Below are 17,322 nucleotides of genomic sequence, written 5' to 3'. Positions count from 1 at the left end.
TTAATCACATCACATTTTATTGAATTGTTGCTATTTAATATAGACTTCTCATAAGGTTTAATATTTCTAAAATGTGAATCTAGACTGGAAGAGAATTTTGACGTTTAAGAGATCTCCCTTTTTGACATCCTTGTCAAATACACTTACCTTTTACTATCAGAAGTATAACTGCTTACAAAATTTTGCACGTATCTGAAAAGTTAGCCATTAACTTAATTCTTTTTTTTTTTTTTCCTGAAGCTGGAAACGGGGAGAGACAGTCAGACAGACTCCCGCATGCGCCCGACCGGGATTCACCCGGCACGCCCACCAGGGGCGACGCTGTGCCCACCAGGTGGCGATGCTCTGCCCCTCCGGGGCGTCGCTCTGCCGAGACCAGAGCCACTCTAGCGCCTGGGGCAGTGGCCAAGGAGCCATCCCCAGTGCCCGGGCCATCTTTGCTCCAGTGGAGCTTCGGCTGCGGGAGGGGAAGAGAGACAGAGAGGAAGGAGAGGGGGAGGGGTGGAGAAGCAGATGGGCGCTTCTCCTGTGTGCCCTGGCGGGGAATCGAACCCGGGACTTCCGCACGCCAGGCCGACACTCTACCACTGAGCCAACCGGCCAGGGCTAACTTATTCAATTATGTACTATTTTGTGTAAAAACAACAGTGTTTCAACAGTGGAAAAGTAGGGTTGTCATTTTGTCAGGGTTTGGTGTTACATATTTTAAAACGACTTGGGAGACACATTTGCAGTGCTGTATAAGAGCTATTTTGCAAAGGATTAAAAAAGTTTTTAAACTCAGTATTTTCATGAGTCAGTACTGGGTATGAAAGCACTTGGGATAGAAACTTCCACTAATGTGAGACTAAAGAAGAAAAATATAATACAACTTCCTGTGTCTGGGAGCAGATTGTCACTGGGATCCTATATCTGTAGGTTAAAAAAAAAGATTACTCATGCAGCCAATGAGGATATGTAAGCACACAGTATATATGTCTGTCTGTTGAGAATTTTATAGTTTACAGGTAGTATTCCTTTCAATCCAGATATATTATGTGGTAGACATTGTCTCCTTTAAAACATCTCTCTGTGACGGGCAGAAATTATTGACAGATGGAGAAACTGAACTGGAGAGATTAGTTGGTCCTTATTACCAAGTGCTACAGTATTGATTAATTATCCATTTAACAAAAGACCATGACTTTTATTTCAACTTTCTGCCTTAAAATATCTGTCACAAAGCTTCTGCAGGATTTCATCTCCATGTGAGTGTCTAATAGTTGTCTCAAACTTAATATGGCCCAAAATGAATTCATTTTGTTCTCCTTCCTAATCTTCCCCATCTCAATAGATGGTACCACCATTCAGCCAGCTGCTCAGGTCCCCAGTGTTAGAGTTATCCTTGACTGCCCTCTTTCATCCCATGTCTAATCCACAAGCAGGTCCGCTCTGCCTTCAAAATATCTTTCAGAAATCTGACCACTTCTCATTATCTCGACTTATTTCACTAATTCAAGCCACTGTATCTCTTGTCTGTACGACTTCAGTAACTTTCTAACTGGTCTCCTTGCCTGCGCCTTTGCTTCCTTTAAAATAGTCTCACAGCAGGTGGAGTTACCTTTTTAATAACTAAGACATTGCAAATCACTTTTGGCTTTGTTCAGGTCTTATATTAAATGTCACCTTCTGGTTGACAGCAGCTTATTTAATTAATTTTCATAGCATTTGTCACTACCTTAAATGATTTGCTTTTCTCCTGCATTTTATTGTATCTCTTTTTGTCTCGCTTAGTTACTACTATGTCCCTAGCTTCTACAGCAGTGTTTGGCCTGTAGTAGGTACTCACATAGTTATAAGTGAAACAGCCAGTGTACAGCTAGTACATTGGCTTTAAGCCTTTAAGCAGTGAGTTTTTTTCATGCTCGTTGACCCCTGGGAGTTAGGGTTTTTTTTTTCAAAAAATGAAATTAGTTCCAGTTTAGTTTTATTAACTTAAAATCATGTTTGATAACCAGTTTACAGAAACAAGAACAACATACGTTTGCCTTTTTTAAATGTTGCCTTACACATTTTTAAAATAAATTGATCGTACTCTGGATGGTCAGGAGGCACGAGGATGTACATGAACGTATTCGAAGGGTTAAATAAGGAGGTGCCCTTACTGTAAGAGGAAGTAAATAAAGGCTTTTTTTATTTCTAGGAGCTATAGTCATCCCTGCCAGTATTTGGAGAGATTATGGGGCAGAGGTTTATTAATAAACTAAAATAATTAGTATGCACTAAAATATTTAACATTAAATCCAAAGAATTAGTAAACTAACACAATTAGATGTCAGAGAAAGGGGAATTCCTGACTGTTGTGTCACTGGAAAGCTTCTGGGGACACTGAATGTAGAGAAGGCTTGTCTAGACCGCTAGGATTGGATAGATGGAGAGGTAACAAGATATTACAACTTCAAAAGAACCTGGGGTGGTTCTGAAGATACTGAATGTTTGATTTGACTGCTATAGGAAAGGAAGCTGGAGAAGTCCAGTGAGAAGTTTTGTCTTCCCAGCAAAGGGGAGCCATTGGAGGCTTCTGAGTTAGAGGAATAACAGGTATTTGGAATGAGTACTCTGGAGGTACTATGCAGAATTCATTAGAAAGGTGGGAGATAGTGTTAAAAGACAGTACAGTAAAGGTGCAATTGGAAAGGAAGGGATTGATTTAGAATTGCTTTTTCATAAGAAAAGATGTCAGAACCAGCATTCCTGGATATAGGCAGGGAAGGAGCTGGACAATATGAAATGCCTTGGGGTTTTGACCTTATGTGACTGAAGACTAGTGTTGCTCTTACAGAACTGCTGGATGTGGAAGCAGGTGTCTTGGGGACAATATACCGGGACATAGTATCCTATATTACAGAGAAGAGTTTTTCTGTCTCTGAATATGAAGTCTTGGGTAGTTGTATTAAAGTTGTGGTTTTCTACTTACAGTATTTCTAATAATTTGTCATTTTGATCACCAGGTATTCTTTATGAATATTTATAGCTTCTTACCCATATTAATTAGAATCAGGCTGGTTTGGGTTAGGAAGTATTTGTTCCTGTTCTAGTAGATTTTAAGAAAATCATTGCTCAGCGAATGGTAAGGCAGAATGTTTCCTTAGATCACGCATTGCTGTTTATCATGCTTCATAATTTTCCAGGTACTGTCACTTCTGAGATATGGGTAGTTTGGATTTGCTGTTCACTTACTTGTTTTTGCATTGTAAACTGCTGTTAAATTTGGTTTACTTTCAGGCTGCAGCAAGTGTTAAATCTCAGTACAATTATCCCATACAAACTGCCTGGGTCTGTGTTCCTCCGCTTCTCTCATGGTGTCTTGTGCATTATCTCTAAGCTCATTCATTGCATTGGGTATATCTGTTAACTTCAGGAGGCTATAAGATACTAAATGGCGGGGAGGGGGCGGTTTTCTTCTCTTTGCATATTTTCATTTACCCACCATTTACTGAACATCAGCCATATCAGGTACTGTGTGAGGTAGTGAAATTACGGATAAAACAGTGTTTCTGTTTTTGAGCAGTGGGCAGTTTGAAGATGAAATAATTATACTACAGTGTAAGAAGTACTGTGATAGATGCATCTCATTTCAGGGCCCGAACTCATTGTTTTTATGGTAGGTAAATACAGATAGTTTTTAAGTTAAATATGAAAATGCAGTTAGAAGCTGTTTCAGAAAAACTACTATTTAAAATACGTAGTAATAAATTATATGTGAATCATCTGTTTTTAGATTATTCCTGTTATTTCTCTTTTAGCAAGTAATTGAACGCACGCTTGAGTTTTGTGCCTTCCAGGTTTACCTGGAATGGGGCATATATAAATTTATTGGAATTGCGATAGTGTTATCTCAAACACTAGATACAGAAGTTTTTTAATTTGCACATTAATTTATTTCTTGCATTCTCAGTGATTGAGCGATCATTTGGATCTTTTTTTTTTTTTTTTTTTACAGGAGGAGAAATTTAGATCGTAATGTAACTTGAGTACTTGAGTTTTTTTTCACAGAAAAGCTAAAATGCAGTGTATAATAATGTTGGCCTAACCATAATTGCTTCCTGCCTTTGGAGTTCTATGAAAATGTTCTGAGTATAACAGTTTTCTATTTATATTATGTGAAATGTACAGGTTTTGAATGATTGGAATTGAGGCTCAGATGCTCAGAATCAGTATATAGGTTTGCTGAATTAATTTTCCTTAGTGTTGATCAAAAAAAAATTCCACTCTTTTAATAAATGGGTAGACTGATATATTTCACAGTTCAGATTTTGATGTTGTTTTGAAGATGCTGCTACTAGTAAAACATTTTTTAACTCTGAGGTATTTTAAGCCAAAGATGTAGCATGGTATTTCTTTTTTGGTCATTTAGTCACCAAAAATATGAGCTATGAATAGAAACCTTGTAACATGTCCATTACATTTTTGTTTAATTCATATTTGTGATTTTTAAAAATTTATTTCTGTTGCAGTATTTTCTGAGGAAAGGAATGTATCCTTAAATGTCATTCTGTTAAATTAAAAGACGTCCATTTTTCTACTCTGGAACAGGATTTTATAGGTGTGACATAGTATTGGCTATTGACTTAATGATCAGGTTTAAATATAAGTATTAATCAGAGATGAACTTATTCCTTGGGTTCACATTTAAACTGAGGCATGTTGAAATAATCTACGTTTCCATCTGCACATCTGAATTCATTTTGTAAAATATGGCAAACAGCTGCATTGCAATTGAAAGCTAAAACAACTGTAGGACATTAACCCATTGAGAAGATTACAGTAGGTTTTCAGTTCCATGTTAACTGTATTTATTAGAGAAAATTGACTTGAGTGCTTCTGCTTTTAACCAACTTTTTTTTTTTTTTTAATGTCTGGGAGAAAGGAAATAAAGCACTGAAATGATAGGACTTTGATGTGTAAAGAAGTTAATGTAGAAAGAAGTTAATTACCTAAATCATCAAACAAAATGGGTATGGGAAATAGTTATTTTAAAGATTCGAATGAGCTATCAACTCATCATGTCAAGAAAAATGTTATTCACCTGTTTGATTTAAAAATTAAATAACTTGACTGTGAAAGGATGATCGTGGTTATAATAAACTAGGATTGGGACCTTTTACCTCTTACCAATAAATACTCTTGATGTGAAACACTTGCAGTAGGAGGACAGCTGAAGAAAGCTGTGGTTTTAATATGAATTTACTCCTGAAATGTGTCCTCTTTAGAGAGCATTAAAACAGGGTGACTGGATTTGCAAAATGAATAAGGGGCCGATTTTTCCCACAATGTCTCAGGACATTTGGCCACAGAATAATCCCACAGAGTGGCATGTCCACAGATCTGACAGGAGGGAACTGGGTCAGAATTGTTTCTGGAGGTAGGGGTTAATACACAATCTTGTGAGCGTGCCGTTTTCTCTAGGTCTAGGATGTCATAGCTGTCAGTCTTCTGCTGGGACAATCAGGGAAACATTTTCTGAGATCCTTGGGGAAGCCAGCTTTCTTTCTAGCGCTTGGTCCTGATTCTGCAGGACTGTTCCTGGAAGTTCTTGGTTTCCTGTTTTCCCCCCAACCTTGGGCTGGTGATGTGATCTTTTTTAAGTTAAGTTTCAAATGACAATTCTTTTCCTATATTATTTGTAGAAAATTACTTATTCCAAAAGGCTTTGTAAAAAAAAAATAGGACAAATTTAGGCTTAAAAAAAAAGTGATGGTCTTTCATAGCATTAGCTTCATTATGTGTTTTTGAATTTTGGTTTTCAGGCCCAATTTGAGTGAACCTTTTTTCCTCTCCTTTCTCTGCTCCAGCATTCTCTGTCTGGTAATGTTGGCATGGCCCTTACGCCCTAGGACTAGGCCGGGGCTTATGTTGGCAGATCACTCCCTGGTCCTGCCACAGAAGGATATTGAGATATTTCCCATCTAGCCACCCAGCTAGTGTACTCTTGTCTTAGAGCTCGGTCATGTTGCCTTCTCAAAAGCTTTATATGTGACCTTTCTAGAAAGTGGTTTGTAGTAGGGTTTTTTTTTTTTCTTTTTTTCCAGCCTCCTTTCATGGGGCCCAACCCTTCCGTCCAGCTCTTGGTGAATGGCCCTGGTTCAGGTTTCCTTTATCAGTTTTAGCCAACATTGCCCACAGCAGTGGTCAGATTAGAGATGTATTAGCGATAAATATGGCAGCAATGTGGAGAATGAACTGAAATGGAAAGAGAGAAGCTATAAATAGAGCTCAGAGAGGGCCATAGGATAGAAAAAGAGGGGGAAGATGTAAGAATAGAAAGTCGGATTTATTTGGCTTCCTATAAATTGCTGGAGGAGTTCAACAAATAGTAACTAAGGTTTTTGAGTTCGGGTGACCAGTAGCAGTAGTGATGCCAATAGTGAAAACAGAACTTCCAAGGAAACTACTTAATGTTTGTTGAATTGCATTAAGGTCTTTCAGTGAAAATATTCAAGTTTCTTAAATTTTTGTGATTATGAAATAAGAGTAATTTAAATTTGTTATATAAAGGCTTTTTTGCAAACCAAGAAAGATAATTCTTAAGGTCTTTCTGTTTATAATAATAGCTAACATTGTGTGCTTAGAGCTGTTCTGAACATATTAGTTCATTTAATCCCACAAGAACCCTCAGAGGGTGAAATTATTGTTCCCATTTTACAGGTGAGGAAAATGAAGCCCAGAGAAGTTAAGTAATTTTCCCAGAGTACTAGTAAGGTAGCAGAGGAGGGATTTAAACCTAGGCATCTGACTCTGGATTCCTCCTAATTAGTTTACTGTACTTAAAGTTCTTAGTACTGCTTTATTTTTATCATTTGTTCTAAATTTAATTCTTTAGAATCTTAAAAGTATTTTTATTTTAAAGAAAGTTATATTTTAGTATTGCAAGGTTTATTTGATCATGAATTAATAGCTAACATTTATTGAGCACTTAATATGCAATAGGTTTTTATCTGCTTTCATTATTTTACTAACTTTTGTTTATGGGTCTGCCACATGCATTAAATAAAATGGGATATATTAGGATTGGCATCTAGTTTTCTCATTATGCATCAGTTTAACTTTATTGGGGAAAATGTCACACAACTTAGAATTGATGAGTTACTTAACCATCAGACTATAAAGTACCACAATGCTTCTGATCTGTTGATTAACTTTATGTTGTTTGTATTTTAGGCTTTGGTTCATACAGGAATTGGATTGTGCTCTGGTTTTCTAATTTTGTGTCTTACAATTGCACAACTCATTCTTTAAATGAATCTCTCTTGGAACCCCAGTGTATGTATTAAAAAAAAAATCAGAGTTCTGGATGGAACTGATGAGGTATAAGCTTGGGGGCTACTGGGAGTTCCCTGAAATATTGCCAGTGGATTTTAGGCCTCCCTGGAATACATTTTGCATTGAGCTCTATTAAAATACTTTAATGAGTATATTTTTTCCATTACTTATTACAAAATATGTACTGAAATGTTTTATCACTCAAGTGAGTAATTTTTTTATATCATACATGACTAGGCAGTTTTTTCCCCACCTTACTATTTCATTTTAATAAAGAACTAGAAGTATAAACAAATCAGATTTACACACAAAAAATCAGAAATGATTAAAAGTGGTTTGTAATTGCTTTTGTTTTCATTGCATTTATTTATAGTTAAATACATTCTGTGTTATTTCTCTTTCCTGGTTAGATGAATAATACTGCAGCCAGCCCCATGTCTACTGCAACCTCAAGTAGTGGAAGAGGTTCCGGGAAGTCCCCGAGCTTTGCCTCAGAATTGCAGAGTATGATGTAAGTTTGTCCCTGCATCTTATTACCGTAAGTTTATTCATGCTGATAAAAGACAATGGAAATAACAAAATTTATAGAACTTAACTGGGAAACTTGTACTTGAGTACAAACGAAATTGATAACATTTTGAATAGCCATATGTAGATAAAAGCGGCAACATTGGTTAAAAATGCTACAGTGGTACTGTATTAGGAAAATAAGTTTGGTTTATTTTTATTAAAAAAATGAACTGTTATGTAAACCCTTTTGCTCTAATTATTATTTATGTTATGAATTGTTTATTAATATTTTAGTTTTAGAAAAAAATTTTAATTGTTTGGGTGGGGGGAAGAGGGAGAGAGAGAGAAGCATCAACTCATTGTTTCGCTTAATAGTTCTACTTAGCTGTGCACTGATTGGTTGCTTCTCATATGTCACCTGACCCGGATTGAACCTATGACCATGACACGCTGGAACAATGCTCTAATCCACTGAGCAACCTGGGCAAGGCCTGGATTTAGGAAATTTTGGTGTTCTGGGATAGTTGAAATGTTTTCACAGAGTTCTTAGTTTTCCCCAAATTACACAATAATTCTGTTAGCCTAATGTAATTTAGTTTTGATAGTATTTTAAATTACTGTTTTTCAGAATGTTGAGAAAATACTTAGGCCATTTACAAAACACATTTATTCAGGTTTTGAGAAGTTATGCAGTCATTACGATTTCTTTCTTAAAGCTCTTTTCAGCTTGATTTCTGGCTTCTTGCATTGAGTCAGACTGTGTATCTTGATTTAATAACAGATAGCATATTTATTAGAGATGTTTGTTGGCACATATTAGTTTTTCCTTATTTCTGGTTCAGGAGACAGTTATCTGCATGAGGGGACACACATTAGAGCTCTTCTTTTCCTAGGGATGCACTCTTTCTGACATACCTGGCAGTTTTAAAAGAATGTTTCTTTTCACAGTTTAAGTGTCTTCCTCTTATGAGTGAGTGTTGATCGCCTTCGTAGTGGATTGACTCCACTGTGGGTGGGTTATTCTAAGAAAAAATGTGTTTGAGCATATAGCTGATATTTGGTGAGCGTACTTTAAACAACATTGAAAACATTCAAGTCATAGGTTCTCAAACTTGGTTTAGGCTTCCTTTGCACTCTTAATTATTGAAGACTTTGAACAGTGTTTATGTGGGTTTTGTCTGTTAATATTTATTGGCTAGAGTTTAAAATTGAGAAAGAAATAATTCATTTGAAAAAAATAAACTTATTACATGTTATTATGAATACTATATGCCCTATAAAACAATTATATTCTAAAACCAGAAATTGGAAACACATTTTGTTAGATAAGATGAGAATAAAATAAATGCATTAATTTAAGGACTCTATAAGGTGAGCCTGTGTTTTACATTATGGAAAATTTTAAGGGTTTATGCTTGTATACACTTTTAGTATATACAATTTATTAGTTTAAGTTTTTTCATTATAGTTTAGTAGCTGTATGTTAAGAATCTTTTACATTGTATTATGTTAATTATGTTTAAAAATATTAAATGTGTTTTAGAAGGTTTATAGTAAAATGAGGAAATTGATTTTCCTGTATAGCTGGTTCACTGATTTACTTTGTTTTAAAACATTTATAATGTATATTATACAGAACAGTGTAATGAACCCCATGCATCCATCATCTGGTTTTAACAGTAACTATGTTTTGCCAGTTTTATTTAACCTTTCTCCCTACTCTCCACTTTTTTTCAAATGCAATAATTTAAAGCAAATTCCAGACATCATATTTTAAATTTAGTGGTATTTATTAAAACAATATATTTGTTGGTTTGTAAAAGAATATGCTCTATAGCAGTTGTCAGCAAACTATTGTTATGTGTCCATTGACTGGCTGCCTGTTTTTGAAAATAAGGTTTTATTCATTTATCTATTATCTGTCTGTGCTTTCATGCTACATGGCAAAGTTGAGTATTTGTGACAAAGACCACATGGCCTGTAAAGCTGAAATATTTACTATATGGCCCTTTACAGAAAAAGTTTGATGACTCTTGATCAGTAGAAACAGCTCTGTACAAGAAGAAAGTTATATTTTCTTTTGTCATTTATACTTAGGAGAGGCTCTCCTTAGTGCATTTGATAGACTGCAGGCCACTTAAGAAAACTGAGAGAAAAATAAAATAAAAGTTAAATTCAGCACTTTCTTATTAAATACTTTTGCAAACATCTTCCCAACTAATGTGCTTAAGCTGGATTCAGAATGCAAAAATTATTGTTGGCTACAGCTATGGAAGAAATATACATTTTCCTTCTATTTCAGACCTCATAGAGAGGCCATTCCTAATAGTTACATTCATCATTTATAGTCTGAAGTTATTTTTTTCCCCTTATGAATTGCTTCATAGAGCAAAAAAGTAGGGCCAAAATTGGAATACTTTTAAAATTTACCAATATTTTCTGTTGGTATAAAGTTTTCAGACTTTTGTTATTTAAAATTAGAATCAGTATACGTTTGATCTATGTTTATATGATTTCAGATGGGAATGTGTAGACTGAAGTCTCTGTTTATTCTGTGTTGTAGAAATTTCATTCTGTGAATCCCTATCTTTTTTTTTTTTTTGGCTGCAGTTTCACAAGCCTGTTTGTATTATACTGCTGTTTTTTAATCTTTTACTGCTACTGTGTTCCCCTCCTATTCACCGCTAATGCCCTGTTTCTCTAAATAAGTAACAGTATTATAGTGTCATTTCCAGGGAATGGTTTCAGGAATCTTGTTGTCAAACACAAATGAAATTGTCATGTTCTGCTATTGAACACGGAACTGGCAGCTAGTCTGTTCTGCTATCAGAGCCTTGATGGAACGGGCCACATTTTCAGTTGGGGTGAAATAATGCTAGGGAAGCGCCCTTTAGGAACTGCTTCCACAGATTCTCAGGGAAAGGGGCCACAGGCAAACCAGTGCTGGTGGTGGGGATGACAGCACTCTCCCTTACCTGGGGCTTAGAACTGAGCGCACTTGCTACTTATCACTGCTCTCTAAAGAGCGTGGGATGGAAGGGCCCAGAGGCTTCTCATTTTTAAGTTACTGAGCTCAATGTAGCCTGTAAATTAGAAAGTGAAGTTTTTTCAATTCATATTGAAAGTGTTTGAACAAACTTCTTAAGAATTTTAATTTAAGTGCACTTTAAGAAGTTTTCATGGGGCTCTCTCTCCCTTATTTATACATTTCTTTTTTTTTTTAATTTTATTTTATTTATTCATTTTAGAGAGGAGAGAGAAAGGGAGAGAGAGACAGAGAGAGAGAGAGAGACAGGGGGGAGGAGCTGGAAGCATCAACTCCCATATGTGCCTTGACCAGGCAAGCCCAGGGTTTCGAACCGGCGACCTCAGCATTTCCAGGTCGACGCTTTATCCACTGCGCCACCACAGGTCAGGCCCTTATTTATACATTTCTTGACTTGTATTACTCTTTGTCAGGTTTATAGACCTGGTGATGGTGTCAAGGTTCCACTGCTTGGTCACATTTAGTTCTCATGTGATGAAATTAAGATAAAAAAAGGAGTTTGTTTACATTACCTATATTCAGTAAGAATCCTTCCAAATGAAAATTTCAACCTTATTTAATATCCACAAATTGAAACAGAACTTTTTGAAATGAGAGTTTTCTTTATATAGGTGATAAAATTTACTCTTTTAATTGTGCAGTTCTGCAACTTTTGCATTTTTAAAAATCAACATTCATTGAGCCCGTACTTGGCAGGATCTGAATGCCTTCAAGGTAGTCTCACGGGAGAGAAGGCTGTGCTTGCATGTGACAAATTCCATGGCAGTACAAAGGAGGAAGTGATGGGTTCTGAGGGTAGGCGTCCTAACTTTAGGTCTGGATGTCTGATTGCTTCCTGGAATGTCCATGAAGTATTCTGTGAACACTTTAAACTTAGTACAGTATGTCTAAAATGGAACTAATAATTTTCTCAATAAGATTTGCTTCTTTTCTTGAGAATTTTTGGGATAAATTGCAACCACCATTTATTTATTGTGCACTAGACAAGGGCATAGTTTTATATGTGAAATGGAATCATTTGTCTTTTTAGCATTTTGAAGTTATGAGTTGTTTAAGAATGTATTTCCAGTTCTGTCCTTACCTCAACCTGATTTAAAGACGTCTAATATGTAAATATGTGAGTTAGTAGTGGATGGTTATTAAACTGACACGTTTCCTTCAGATACTGAGTTTCCATAGTACATAAAAGTTTTTCAGAAAACTGGAGGAAAGAAAAATTCTTAAAGGTATGAAGTGCTAACATTACTATATTGTAATTTCCTAGATGCTTTTTGTGATAGAGATCACATTGTAAAGATATCCTCTAGTGTAGCTGTTTGCAACCACTAGTGATAATTGTGAATGCTAATATAGAGCATCATTTATATGAGCCACACTCCTGCATATTTCTATATAGCACTTCATTCAATCCTCATACAACCCTATGAGGTAGATGCGGTTGTTCCCCACAAAGGTTAGTAACATACCAAAAATTGCCATAATAGAAGTTGGCAAATTTTGGATTTAATCCAGGACCTCTAACCCATAGAGCCCTTGCTCTTGACTAATTTGCTAAGCTACATATCAATCAATGAAACTTTTATTTTGACTTACACAATTTAGTGAGCAAATGAACTTTTACCACCTTATGTGTGTGACTTGTGTGTTATAATGAAGTAATAATGTGAAAGCCAAATAATTGTTCAGTTAATTACTGCTATTAGTAATGAGGTATAATTTTTATAAGAATTATGGGTTATTTTCATACTATCATAGCATTTATTTCAATTTCCTATACCTAATTTCCAAATCTTTCTAAACAAGACCATATTAGTAACCAGGAGAAAGTATAATTTTTCATAGAAATAGAATATTCATGTACTCTATATTGGTTGCTCATATTTATAATATTTCATAATTTTGTATATGAACATGCCACATTGTTGAATATTTATATGTTTATCTTTTATATTTTATCATTAATAATGCTTGATATTTAAATTACACTATAATATGTGATAAACTCATCCTTGTACTTCCTGTTTGGAAATGCATCTGTTTGGAATATTTTAAGTTAAACATCGGTTTATTAATATAGCAAGAATGAGGAAATTTTTCAAATTATAATTAATTGGTTTTGTGACTTTGAGAAAATGTGTATAAAATTTGATTGGGAGCATAAATATTGGTTATACCTTTTTCCTCTCAGAAATGGAGTAAGGAACATTTTAAGTTGCTAGACACAACTGATTTAAATGCCTGCATTAAAAAAAGGGGCCTTTTGTAAATGTGATAAAATATAATTTTGAATTTGTACTTAAATGTCTCTACCAATTCTCTCATGAAAAGAAAATAACTGGACCTTTCATTTTAGGTAGTGTATATATAAATACCAAGGGGAAAAACAGTTGCTCAATCTTAGAAGTGATTTCTTGAAATTCAGGGAGATGAATTCATTTTAGTAATTCTGTGATGGAAAAAAGGTAAAAATTCGCACATCGGTCATTCTAAAATTGCAGTGTAGTTCCAAGTTATCACACCAGAGGATGGGAACTCCTCTTCTGAACTGATATGATGTCTGAACCAGGGCCCAACTGATACACAGTTGTTTATAGTCTTCACTTTAGTGTCAATATTCATTCATTCCACTGTGTTGCTGAATGCTTTCAAACCCTACTGAGGATATTATATAGCTTAAGTACAGTATTCAATTTATAAAATTTGAAAACTTCTAGTTCTGAAATACATCTTTCACATAAGGGATTGTGGACTTGGGTCTACCTCATCGGGTTTATGTGAAGATGAAATGAGATATTGAAACAAAGTACATCGTATTGTCCCTGACACATAGTAAGCTCTGTCCTTTAGTTATCTTAAAAAGAAGTTGTCATCACCAACCTAGTGATTACGTAGTTTTTTTAAAAAATGTGTCAAGTGCAGAGAGGAATGTTTGCAGTTTTATGGGAAGAATTTCTATAATTACCTATAGAGAGAAAATTGTGATTAGTGTACATTATAGCATGCTGTCCAGTAGAACTTTCTGTGTAATGGAAATTTTTATTTCTGTTTTTTCTACTATGATAGCCACTAACCCTGTGTACTTATTAAGTACGTTAAATGAGGTAGACAACTGAACAATGGAATTTTAAATTTTATTTCAATTGATTTAAATTTAAATAGGCACATATAGCAAATGCCTACCATATTGACAACACAGAAGAAATGTAGAAAATATAAATTATACATGGAATACTTTTTTTCTGGGTTGCTTGTGTTATACGCAGTGGGGCAAAAGTAAGTTTACAGTTGTTTTTATGAAAATAATATAATAATTCATAAGCAATACAAGAATAAACTCTGTGTGTCTCATATGAACAATGATAAGCCCACTTTTGCCCCACTGTGTATATTTTTATTGAGATTGGGAGAAATACATTTTACATGTTGTGTGGTTTTTTGACTTTACATTTAATTTTAAGTGCATAGATTTACTTTAAAATTCTTTCTCTTTTTGGCTGCCATTGTCCCACAGTTCTTTAAAGATTTGGGGATGTTAATTTGTGGTAACTTTGGTAGTTCAGATTTGATTGGGAAGTTTAATATTACATTCATGTTCCATTTTATAGAAAGTCGGGATAATATTGAAATGTGTTAGTTTTCCAAAAACCCTTGTGAATTTACGTAGTGTCTTTATGCTTAGTCTTTCTGAAGTTCCTATGACTACACCTCTGATCATATTGTGCCGCACCTGCTTATCATGCCAACACATGTAATTGAATGTGTAATATTGTTGCAAGTTTGCCGTCCTCGTTCTCATGCAGCTAGATTTGCAAGATTTATGGTAATTATAAAGTTAGCAATATGTTATGTAATATTTTATGAATTCAGTATTTTTACTTTTAATATACTGAGATTTTGAAAACTTGTTATTTTTAAATATACCAAGTTAAATTAATCTTTAAAAAAAAGTACTCGATAAAAATAGACTCTCCAATATTTAAAGTACATGAGGAAGTGGTTTGTAAAGTTGGGTGGGAAGGTCAAATTTGATATCTGATTATGTGTAGGTTGCCTCCTTACTGTAAATTCTGTTGATATAGAATGTAAGCAACTAAGATTTTATTTTATTTTTTATTTTTATTTTTTCCGTATTTTTCCGAAGCTGGAAACGGGGAGGCAGTCAGACTCCCGCATGTGCCCTACCGGGATCCACCCGGCACACCCACCAGGGGGCGATGCTCTGCCCATCTGGGGTGTCACTGTGTTGCATCCAGAGCCATTCTAGCACATGAGGCAGAGGCCACAGAGCCCTCCTCAGCGCCCGGGCCAACTTTGCTCCAGTGGAGCCTTGGCTGCGGGAGGGGAAGAGAGAGACAGAGAGGAAGGAGAGGGGGAGGGGTGGAGAAGCAGATGAGCGCTTCTCCTGTGTGCCCTGGCCGGGAATCGAACCCAGGATTCCTGCACGCCAGGCCGATGCTCTACCACTGAGCCAACCGGCCAGGGCCAAGCAACTAAGATTTTAAAAGTGTAAATTTTATAAAAGAATTAGTATAGTTTTTATATAGAGAGACACCTCTTTTTGATTTTGACTTTTTGTTGAGCCTAAGAGTCCGTGAGTTTTTAAATTTGCCGAGTCCCAGTTTTAATTCTCTCTGCACGTGAGATTGATAGGCAGTTTTTTTTTACGTTACGTTCGAAATAAATGGGAATTGAGTTATTCTGTGATGTAAATTAATATGTTAATATATTAATGTATGTTTTTAACATACTAATATGTTTTAATACATCACAAAAACTATTTATTGGTATGATTATGACACCTTTGACAAATACAATATTTTTGACACCTCTGCGTAGACTTTTAAAAAATCTTAAGTAAAATACCATAAAACCTTTTAAAAAATGCTATATATAATCATTAGGTTTTCTGATTGGCATAACATTTTTTCCCCAAGACAGAATAAATAGAGTTCACAAATTACTTTCCGAGGGAAGAATAGTGAGAACTGATCCTTAATCTGTTACCTTTGATTGAATGCTTTCCTCCTCCTTTACTTTTCATAGGTTTCTGTCTTGAAAGAACCATGTATGACCACTTTTTGCTATGGTTGGTAGACTGGTACTAGCCATGTGGTTTGCTCCCTATTCCTGTATTACATGGGTTGGTAATGTGTGTTTAGTAGGGATAACAATATACTAGTAAAATGGGTCTGTTGAGTTAAATTAAACTTTTTGGACTGGCCTGGCAATCAGTTATTACTTGTATCTATAATAAAAGTAATACTCCTTTTGTGTAGAGTCACTTCTAAACAATCAAACTTGAAGTACAACTATTTTTAAGTAAACCTGATAGTATGTTTTATTCTACCTCTTCTAACTTAGAATTTACAGTTAACTGTATCCTTTATAATTATTTTTATTAACAGTGTCCTCTAATTCTTTAGAAAGATGTGAACAGAGATGATGGTTTTTAGTATACAATAAAATGTCACATACCTGGAATTTTTAATTGAATGTACATATTTTAGAGGGTAGATTTATATAAAGGACAATAAAGCCACATATACATGAGTGAGTGATTAAGGTAGCATGATACAGTGGAAAGGATTATAGATTTGAAATGGGACGATCTTGGTTCATTTCTGTACTGGTGAATTTTACATGTTTAGAATAAAATATTCACCTCAAAAAAAACAAACAAAAAAACCCCCAAAATAAAAACAGGAAAATGTTATGAGTAAGGGAATTGTTATATTAATATTTCATTGAAAATGAAATCTTTTATATTTCCTATGAAGCAGTTCATGTTATTTTCCGAAAAGAAAAAAAAATCAAAATATAAAAAGATTGTGAACACTTGAAACTCACTGAGTTAAAGGTCTGTTAATGTTTTGGTATTTATCGTTCCAGTTCCTTTCCAGTGCACATAAAAAAATACCAAAAGCCCCTATTCTAACTGCTATTGTGTAACTTGGGCTTTTTTTTATTATATCATACATTCTTTCCATGTTGTTAAATATGTGGCATTATCTTTATAGCTGTAATAGTTTGTATTCCATTACGATGTCTTTAAGCAATCTTGTTAAATATATTAGGTTGTTTCTAATATTTTACTGTTACATATACAATTGCAATGAACTTTCTTTATATTTAGGCATAGATCTGTTTCCCTCCTCTCCCCCTTCTTGCCCTTCTTTATCCCCCTTACCATTTTTGAGCATTAGGACTAATTCCTTTAAGGTTTTTGATGACCTTCCATAAAGGCTTTAATGAGTTATAATCCTACCAATAGTATATGTATGCTTTACAATACCAAGTAATGTGACATATATAAAATATATTTATACATAAATAAACTTCTATATGGAGAAGGAGAATAAAAAAATACATGTATGTATTCAAAGTCTTCATAGCATTTTGTAGTTGAGTTACAGAGAGTCTTAAACTTTGGTGTGTGTTCATGTATCTGACTTAATCTTTTTATG

At 34.7% G+C, this 17,322-nt stretch overlaps 1 protein-coding gene and 1 long non-coding RNA gene across 7 annotated transcripts in view; one reads left to right on the top strand and one right to left on the bottom strand.

The window, feature by feature from the left end:
* SUPT3H (SPT3 homolog, SAGA and STAGA complex component) overlaps positions 1 to 17,322 on the top strand; it is a 454,300-nt gene that overhangs the window by 6,808 nt on the left and 430,170 nt on the right. For 5 of the 6 annotated variants that reach the window (XM_066251706.1, XM_066251714.1, XM_066251733.1 and 2 more), the window contains exon 2: positions 7,713 to 7,813. The exons of the other annotated variant lie outside the window; for it this stretch is intronic. In XM_066251706.1, the coding sequence (XP_066107803.1) occupies positions 7,713 to 7,813 (101 nt within the window). The remainder of the gene's footprint in view (positions 1 to 7,712; positions 7,814 to 17,322) is intronic. 6 annotated transcript variants of the gene reach the window in all.
* Positions 1 to 17,322, bottom strand: part of LOC136318825 (uncharacterized) — a 46,704-nt gene that overhangs the window by 618 nt on the left and 28,764 nt on the right. The gene's annotated exons all lie outside the window — the stretch shown is intronic.

This window comes from Saccopteryx bilineata, chromosome 1, assembly GCF_036850765.1.
Source record: "Saccopteryx bilineata isolate mSacBil1 chromosome 1, mSacBil1_pri_phased_curated, whole genome shotgun sequence".
Taxonomy (NCBI): Eukaryota; Metazoa; Chordata; class Mammalia; order Chiroptera; family Emballonuridae; genus Saccopteryx; species Saccopteryx bilineata.
This window is presented reverse-complemented; position numbering and strand designations above follow the sequence as displayed.